At 43.4% G+C, this 9,638-nt stretch overlaps 1 protein-coding gene across 1 annotated transcript; it reads right to left on the bottom strand.

The window, feature by feature from the left end:
* Positions 1 to 1,561: 1,561 nt before the first annotated feature.
* Positions 1,562 to 3,401, bottom strand: LOC109200111 (proline-rich protein 2-like). Its single transcript, XM_019355540.1, has 4 exons — positions 3,015 to 3,401; positions 2,438 to 2,640; positions 2,155 to 2,285; positions 1,562 to 1,989 (listed from the first exon to the last, which is right to left on the bottom strand). Exons 1-4 carry the CDS (start codon positions 3,399 to 3,401, stop codon positions 1,562 to 1,564), a joined length of 1,149 nt encoding a protein of 382 aa, XP_019211085.1.
* Positions 3,402 to 9,638: the final 6,237 nt, after the last annotated feature.

The following is a 9,638-nucleotide window of genomic DNA, read 5'->3' as shown; positions in this document are numbered from 1 at the left end:
AGAGAGAGAGAGATAGATATATAGATAGATATAGATATCTATATATAGAGATATAGATAGATATATAGATATATCTATAGATATATATATATAGAGATATAGATAGATATATAGATATATCTATAGATATATATATAGATATATAGATATATATATAGATATATAGATAGATATATATAGATAGATATATACCCATACCAACATACCCATGCACCTGCACACACATGAAAATATTGGACAATAACACCCTATCAAATCTCTACCTCCTCCCTGTACCCTGTAAAAACCATATCCTTAAACCGCTTTTTAAACTGCGCCATGCTCGGACATTGCTTCATATCTTTACTTAGTTTGTTCCACAGCTTCACTCCACACACAGAGATGCAAAAACTTTTTAATGTTGTACGGATACAAGGATGTTTTAAATATAATTCCCCCCTCAAATTGTATCCCCGTTCCCTTTAAGAAAACAGTTTTAGAATATTGTCAGGAAGCTGGTTATTTATTGCTTTATACATAATTTGTGCAGTGAGAAAATGAACCAGATCTGTGAATTTTAGAATTTTTGATTTTAAGAATAGTTGATTTGTATGATCTCTGTAACCAGTTTCATGGATTATCCTTATGGCCCTTTTTTGTAATATAAAGATTGATGATAGCGAACATTTGAAAGTATTGCCCCAAACCTCTGCACAGTAATGCAAATACGGTGCAATCAAGGAACAATAGAGAATAATGGATAATAATGGATTGCATTTATATAGTGCTTTTCGGGGCCCTCAAAGCACTGTACAATTCCACTATTCATTCACTCTCACATTCACACACTGGTGGAGGCAAGCTACAGTTGTAGCCACAGCTGCCCGGAGCAGACTGACAGAAGCAAGAATGTTGAATGATTTGTGGACACTCAAACAGACAAAGGAATATCAGCTCTATGTTGCGTGCTGGGAGTTGGGTGTGTGACAGGTGTGCTTGTGGAACTTCAGCAGAGAGGTGTGTGTTTGTTTGAGGGGGGGGGGGGGTGCTCCCAAGAGGAGTAAGACGGGGTGAACAGTGATAACAGTGTCCCATTGACTTGATTTGATAGCGAGTGATGTGACTGGTTCACTCCAGTTGACCATCTGTTTGCATCTGTTGGCCGTTCCTCCATTCATTCCAATAATGCTCTTAGAAACAGAACTGCAGAGGTTTTGATAAGTTTGCTCACAGGTTTTGAACCTGAGGCTGACATTCGTCCAGCCTCTGAGGATACAGGTTTCATCATCCTGGACTGGTCCACAGAAACAGCGAGCCAACACCACTGCTGGGATGGAAAAAGGTGAAGAGCTGGGGGTTAGAGGTGAGCAGATGCCAGTATCGATATCAGTTCTGCTATTGGTATCGGACTGATACTAGCATGATAGAATCAATACTTTGTTTCTATCCTCTACGTTCACTATGTAGCTCACTGAAGTGTGTTAAGTTAATTATATTTTTATAAATGAAAAAATAAACCTCAGGAACGCACTATAAAAAAAAAAAAAATGTCTGAGCCTTTCTGTGTTGACTGCGACATCACTCACGGCACACTTAAACAACAGAACCTAAAGTGCTTTAGAGAAGAGTCTGACGAGGCTGGACCTGATGGCGGTGATGCGGATGCAGCAGGCGGTGATGCTGCAGGCGGTGATGCTGCAGGCGACGGTCTAGAAGTCGCAGGGGATGATTCAGCAGGTGACGGCTGAACAGGCTTCCCCGGACCGCCAGCTGACATGAGGATGTGCTGGCTGGGTCCTCCGGGACCCCCAGCAGACGAGGCGTGGTGCTGGGTAGGCTCCTCGGACCCACCAACTGCCTTGGCTTGAAGCTGGACGGGCGACTCGGGCCCTCCAGCAGATGTGACATGAGGCTGGACGGGCTCCTCGGAACCTCCAGCTAACTTGGCTTGAGGCTGGATGGGCGACTCGGGCCCTCCAGCAGACGAAGCATGATGCTGGCTGGGTTCACCTGAACCCCCAGCTGACGAGACCTGGGGCTGGCTGGGTTCTCCCGAACCCCCAGCTGACGTGGCTTGAGGCTGGACGGGCTCCTCCGGCCCTCCAGCTGAGATAGACGGCTGAATGGGTCCTTCTGATCCTCCAGCAGAGGACGGAGGCAGAAGGGCGAACTCACTGGAGCTCTCAGCAGGGGATGACGGCTGAGACTGCTCAGTAAAGTTCTCCAGTGAAGCTGCTGGTGCTGGTGTCTTGACCTCTAGGGGTCCAGAGTTGGCTGGTGACTGACACCCAGCCTCTGGGGAGGCCCTAGAGGGAGCAACTGTCTCTGAGATGGCCAGCTTAAGTGAACCAGCTAAAGTTTGTATGAAGTGTGTTCCCTGCTTGTAATGAGGCGGTGAGGATGACTGAATGAATGAGTGGGTAGGCTGCTGAGCTAGTGGCGACTGAGCTATAGGTACCTGAGACGACTAAACTGAGGGCAGCGTGGCGGCTGACTGAACTGAGGGCAGCGTGGCGGCTGACTGAACTGAGGGCAGCGTGGCGGCTGACTGAACTGAGGGCAGCGTGGCGGCTGACTGAACTGAGGGCAGCGTGGCGGCTGACTGAACTGAGGGCAGCGTGGCGGCTGACTGAACTGAGGGCAGCGTGGCGGCTGACTGAACTGAGGGCAGCGTTACAGACCTGATGTTTGACTGGGGTGAAAGTAAGGATGGGACAATATGGCCAGAAAAACCTGTTTCAGAAAGGTTTATTGCTTTCCCTGAAGGAGCTGACGGAGACAAGAAAGCTTCCCTGACACTTAAATTCCCAATGTTCGTAGTGCTAGGCTCAGCTATTCCGGGCATGGGATCAACAGTGTGAACACAGTCATTAACACGAAAAGTCGGCTCAACAAAGGCAGTCTTAGGAGCAATGGTCATGGGTGAGACAGAGAAATCCTTGTTATTTTCAGAGGAGACACAAAAAAATAGCTCCAGGAAAAATAGACCTAGTATCTGGGTCAGAAGAAACGGAAAGAGTGTCTGTTTCACTCACCACAGCTGGCTGTTTTGACATCCTGAAGTCCGGCTGTGGGGTGCCGCGCCGGTGACGCGAACGTCGCTTCCTCCTTGGAGTCGGCTCCGACGGGCCGGGTAACACCTCATCTGGCGGTTCAGACGGCACGTCCTTCATTGAAGCAAGCGGGCGAGCGGTAGCGGCGGAGGGTTGAAGGTGGAGTTCGTGGAGAATGAAGTTTTGTACCAGCAGGTGCAGTGAGTCCAATAGCCAGGGATAATCGGAAATAAGCTGTTGTAGCCTGGCTTCCAGAATGTAGAGAAACGCTTCTCCCTCATGCTCTAACCACAGGTTGATTAATTTTGAAGCTGAGTCCGTTATGAGCTTCCGAAGCTCCGTGGGTGGGGTGAATGCCGCTGGATCCATATCTGGCTAGTCCGTACTGTCACGGCGAGTGAGATGAGCCGTGTGGAAATAATAAAGGAGGATCCAATCGCAGGCAGTAGTGAAGGTGAGAGGGTGGTTTATTAAACACAAAATAAAAATGGACAAAAGGCGAATGGAACAAAGACTAAACTATACTGGGAACAAACTGACTACAGAACACGAACCTGAACATGAATGAGAGCGAGCAGAAACAGATGGCGGTAGACAGCAGGGAAACACACAGATGAAGCAGGGTGGATACACAGACGGACCAGCAACTACAAAGACAGAAGACGCGACTTAAATACACACAGGGAAACACAGGGAAATTACACACAGGTGGGGAACACAGCTGGGAGTAATCAACAAGACGAGACAGAGGTAAAACTGAACACACTCACATGAGACACAGACCTTCACAATAAAACAGGAAACAAGAACACTACACAAAGACGCAGACTCGACACTGAGAGACAGACAGAAAATGACACATGGAACTAAACCCACACAAAACATGAGAACACAAATCCTAAACACAAATAAACAGAAACATAGAACTCTAATAATAATCATCATCATAATAATAATACTCATAGCACCCAAAACCACAACAATCATTCAAAAATAAACTAACAATCAAAACTCAAAATACTGGGTCGAAACTGATCCAGAACCGTGACAACTACATCATTAGTAGAGTCTGGGACATCTAATTGATTAACATCAACATTGATTATTATGCACTATTATTTTTGTTCAAGGAGAGCAAAAAATATAAAACTCTCTCTCAGCTTGTTCGTTGCCAAAAATGGCCACCTTTTGTGTATGTTCACAAAATGCTGTAAAATGTTTATTTATTAAAACATTTATCTGCTTTTACCGACTTGACTCTTTAAATTAGCACCAGTCCTTTTCATCAAAAAACCAAAATTTTATCTACATTCTTGTTTTTACTCTTTAAATACCAGTTTTGCCAGTTATATATTACCAGTAACTTTTCAGATAAAAAGGTGATAAAGTCCTAATGGTTTCATAAATCTTCCTATTTTATTTTATTTTTTTCATATAAGCATCGGGGACAAGGCTGTCTTGAAATTGTTGAGGTCACTAGTGTGCGCCCTATTTCTTCCAGGATCACTCTTCATTTGTAGGTTTTAGTGGACTCCTAGTACTGTGAAGTGGTTTTCATGGGACAAGATCTGGGAGATTGTAGAAATGAGCAGTAATGCCCTTCTTGCCATCTTTCCAGAAAAATAAGTGATCTGGAAGCTGTTAGGCTTACTTACAGCAGCAGCACTTTCTGCACCTGCATAAACTCTAGGACACATTTACTAACAGTTTTTGTTGCTGTATGTGCTGCAGCTTTTTTTGAGAGTTAATATTTTGGCTATGGTGTCTTGTTATGAAATGTACAAGAGTATAAGTGTTTTTAGCATGTGCTTCAAAGATAAGTTTGACCTGGCGGGGCTCCATGGAGAGTTCAGTGGGGAGCAGTCCTGAATGCTGACATGACAATAATTGCCTTGCTCCTACGAAGCGGAGCGGTTGTCAGCCACCTCCTGTACATGGATGACATCAAGCTGTATGCCAAGAGTGAACGAGACATCGATTCACTTATACACACTACCAGGCTATACAGCAATGACATTGGAATGTCGTTTGGACTGGAGAAGTGTAGTCGGATGGTAACAAAGAGAGGGAAGGCAACATTGCAGACATAGAGGACAGTTACAAGTACCTGGGGATCCCGCAGGTGAATGGGAACCATGAAGAGGCCGCTAGAAAAGCTGCAACCACCAAGTACCTGCAGAGGGTCAGGCAAGTCCTGAGGAGTCAGCTGAACGGTAAGACCAAGATCCGGGCTATCAACACCTACGCCCTGCCTGTGATCAGGTACCCTGCTGGGGTAATAGGCTGGCCAAAGGAGGAGATAGAAGCCACTGACATAAAGACAAGAAAGCTCCTGACCATGCATGGAGGGTTTCACCCCAAGTCCAGCACCCTGAGGCTGTACGCTAAGCGGAAGGAAGGGGGCCGGGGACTGGTGAGTGTCAGCACCACAGTCCAGGATGAGACAAGAAACATCCACGAATACATCACGAAGATGGCCCCAACTGACAGCGTGCTCAGTGAATACCTCAGGCAGCAGAAACCCAAGAAAGAGGAGGAAGGCGAGGAACCATCATGGAAGGACAGGCCCCTGCACGGTATGCACCACCGGCAGATAGAGGAGGTGGCTGATATCTAGAAATCCTACCAGTGGCTGGACAAAGCTGGACTGAAAGACAGCACAGAGGCACTAATCATGGCAGCACAGGAACAAGCTCTGAGTACAAGATCCATAGAGGCTGAGGTCTATCACACCAGGCAAGACCCCAGGTGCAGGCTGTGTAAAGATGCCCCAGAGACAATCCAGCACATAACAGCAGGGTGCAAGATGCTAGCAGGCAAGGCATACATGGAACGCCATAACCAAGTGGCCGGCATAGTGTACAGGAACATCTGTGCCGAGTATAACCTGGAAGTTCCGAGGTCAAAATGGGAGACACCCCCAAGGGTGATGGAGAATGACCGAGCTAAGATCCTGTGGGACTTCCAGATACAGACGGACAAAATGGTGGTGGCTAACCAACCGGACATAGTGGTGGTAGACAAACAGAAGAAGACGGCTGTAGTGATCGATGTAGCGGTTCCAAATGACAGCAATATCAGGAAGAAGGAACACGAGAAGCTGGAGAAATACCAAGGACTCAGAGAAGAGCTCGAGAGGATGTGGAGGGTGAAGGTAACGGTGGTCCCCGTGGTAATCGGAGCACTAGGTGCGGTGACTCCCAAGCTAGGCGAGTGGCTCCAGCAGATCCCGGGAACAACATCGGAGATCTCTGTCCAGAAGAGCGCAGTCCTGGGAACAGCTAAGATACTGCGCAGGACCCTCAAGCTCCCAGGCCTCTGGTAGAGGACCCGAGCTTGAAGGATAAACCACCTGCAGGGGTGTGCTGGGTGTTTTTTTTATATATATATATAATAATAATAATGGATTGGATTTATATAGCGCTTTTCAAGGCACCCAAAGCGCTTTACAATGCCATATATACATATATATATATATCATAATAATCTGGCAATACATATAATATTGGCCATATTATATTGACATTACCACAATGAGATGATTTTAGTCTCATGAACAACATTAGCTAATTGTTATTTACTAACTAAACTTTAAATGACTGTTCAGTACAGAAATGAAGCCCAACAATCATGTTTTACAGTCACGTGGTCTCAGCCTCAGATGCTCAACTAATCAAAGTGATGTCATGACAAAAATGAATGACCAACAAAACATTTTTTCTCCTTCATTTCTGTCAAACAATGCTGTATGTACCGTTTCTCGCGGTTAGTATCATGGTTGCTAGGCAACCTGAGCAGCACGACGAAGGCTAGACCGTCCCATTTCACAAGCCTCTCACTTCAGCACTTCTCGTACTTATAGTACGCACCGTACGTAGTACGCGCAGTGTGCGTACTTCAAGCATGCAGACCCTGAATTGGGACACAGCCTTAGATCTGTTAGATGCTTGGGTGTAGTATCCACATAAAACCAGAGACTCTCCTGCTGGTATTGATCTGTTGAAGAGTAAAGACATGAAAGACAGACTGTCTGTCTGTACTTTAAACTGCATTTAGAATTTTAAAGCATTTTTCATCTTCAAATTTTCACATAAATCGAAGATCCAGCAGTTCCAGACATTTTCCATCTAATTTGAACACAACAAATGATTGATCATTCCTCCATGTGTCCTGTGTCTAAAGCTTTCCATGGGTAAGTTTGACTGCTGAGCTAATATCTTCCCTTTGCCCTTACATTACTGTTGTCTTGTTACTGGGAAAGAAGTGTTTTCATTGCATATGTTGCACTTATGTTCTCTTATAAAGTTATACAGTATCCTACAAATGTGGCACACTACTGGCAGACAATCAAATCAACATTTAAAGTTGAGTCACACAAAACTACATAATTGACAGCAAAAACTAGAATCGTATGATAATAATCACCAGATTGTGACCGTGTAAGTCCTGAGACAGATATGGATGGTGTAACATTCACTCGGTGTCTTGGTGTTCACAGTTCATTGGCCGAGTTTGACAAACAAACTGTGACTGAGTTCTGCTCATTCTAGGAAATGTTGGTCTATGTTGTGCAGTCACTTTAATATAAATATTACAAAACTACGATTATACATGGGTCACTTGATCCCCACAATTTAAAACAACAACAACAATGGTACAGTCTAAACTGCAAATGGATTGAGTTAAAAACTATTCAAACCTGTGCTGTATCAAAAATGTAAACAAAACCTCAAAAAGTTCCTCCTCCTTCTTTTAAAAAAAAAAAAAAAAAAAAAAAAAAGCTTCCCATATCCTCACACTTCACAAAAAGATTCTAAGGTGTCCTTGGTCCGGCTGGCACCACAGAAGACGCTGGCATGTGTGGATCTTGTTGTTTTGGTTTTCTCATTGCATGGTAGAGTGTGATCTTGCACTATGTGCAGTAGATAATTAAACATTACCCTATAGAGCCATGACTCTTAAACTGTTGAACTACTTGTTGTGCCACAGAGAATCGGACACCTTTTCCACTGTTTTTAATAATCATGCAGACAAAGAACTTCACTGAATACGAAATGTTTGTTTTTAAGCAATGCACAACCTTCTCTCTTTTTTTACCACTTAATTTCTGTCAAACATGTTGCTGACGTGAAAATGAAAATGAGCATGTAGATTTTTCAAAGATGTTGTGTTTGTAACCTTTTCAGTTGGATAGCACTGCATTGTTTTCAATAACATTTTGTAATGCACTGAATGATTTGTTGAAATAGGACTGGAATTTGTCCTTGGGGAAGGAGATCCAGGAAATGAAGACATAAGTTCATATCCATTAGTCCTGATGCATTAATGTAATGACTGCAACACGTATATCACTTCTACCTCTTCTTAAAGGCAATAAAGAGTTCTTTTACTGATGGCATGAAGTTGGCTTTAATGTTAGTTGTAAGGTCTTGGGGTTGTTACAGCTTCACCTTGATCACAAACTACGCCACCGTCGAACTAAAACATAACATAAAATGCAATGGAATTGTAAGACGGGTGAAATAAAGACATAAAATGATCTATATAACATACAAACATACCTCGCTGGCTGACCCATGCTTTGAGGCAGAAATGAGCACTTTACAGATACTTTTAAGAAACAACTTTCTCTGAATTAAATTCTCTTTCTTCAACTTGCCATGCTCACACATCAACATGGGCGTGCATCTCCCTCAGGTGCACCAGTGGAACCAACATGCAGTACAATAGTTCCTACTTGAGAATTTTCACAATAAATGACTTGATGGCATATAAAATATGCATAGTGCAAAACAAAATACATTAACTGAAAGTAAGGCAGTAAAAACGTATTGTTTCCATTTCCAAGGCTGAGAGAACATGCAGCTGCACTAGCTGAGAACACCAACGTGTCACAACATGAGGCAAAGCTGAGAGTGTGAAATATCTGAATTTGGTCTTTTCATTAATTCAGTATTATTTAATGTAATTAATTTTTGGATTATGATATGGGGTATGCCAGTCTCATCCTTTGATCACACAGTCTGGATAGATATCATTTACAGGGTTTATTAACTGTTGATGGTTACACTGTACCTGCAGATATGTGCATATCCTTTTGTGTAGATACTTATGTTATTGTGCATTACATACAGTCCCTGTGTAAGCACCTCTTAAACTTATTTTTAGCTTTATTTATCTTATTCTCTTATCTGAAGAATCTGAAAGTAAAAATCTACAAGCTGCCAATGAGAGATGCCCAACTGGGTTTCATAGTTCTGGTAACAGTGAGAATAAAGATCTATCTTACCTTATCTTATAAATATGTCAGAAATAAAGTCAGCAAATAATGTGTATGAACAATATTTCAGTGGTTTCTATTAAGGGCTGTTTGGATCTGCTGTAAATGTCCATCCAGACACCACAGAACACAGAAGTGCCTCGCCAGGTCAAAGCTGATTTTTTAAACATAAAGGAAGAATGTGCAGGTGTTTATTTTTCACATTGTCTTTTGATGAATGTAGACCAGAGTCTGTCACTTCATGGTGTGACAAAATTATTTTAACCACCCAACTTTTCCTTGGGGAAATCAAGTGACACCAAAAAAGACCTTAAACATAAATAAAT

The sequence above is a fragment of the Oreochromis niloticus genome, linkage group LG14 (genome assembly GCF_001858045.2).
Source record: "Oreochromis niloticus isolate F11D_XX linkage group LG14, O_niloticus_UMD_NMBU, whole genome shotgun sequence".
In the NCBI taxonomy this organism is placed as follows: Eukaryota; Metazoa; Chordata; class Actinopteri; order Cichliformes; family Cichlidae; genus Oreochromis; species Oreochromis niloticus.
The sequence above is the reverse complement of the archived record's forward strand: the minus strand, read 5'-3'. Positions and strand labels throughout refer to the sequence as shown.

What these genes read in the sequence shown, in the direction of transcription:
- LOC109200111 (XM_019355540.1), bottom strand. Translation starts at nt 3,401, where the DNA reads ATGGATCCAGCGGCATTCACCCCACCCACGGAGCTTCGGAAGCTCATA. An exon ending in CCTCAGTTTAGTCGTCTCAG is followed by an intron (nt 2,286 to 2,437) that starts GTACCTATAGCT and finishes TGCTCCCTCTAG; the next exon opens with GGCCTCCCCAGAGGCTGGGT. An exon ending in ATCCCCTGCTGAGAGCTCCA is followed by an intron (nt 1,990 to 2,154) that starts GTGAGTTCGCCC and finishes CTGGGGGTTCAG; the next exon opens with GTGAACCCAGCCAGCATCAT.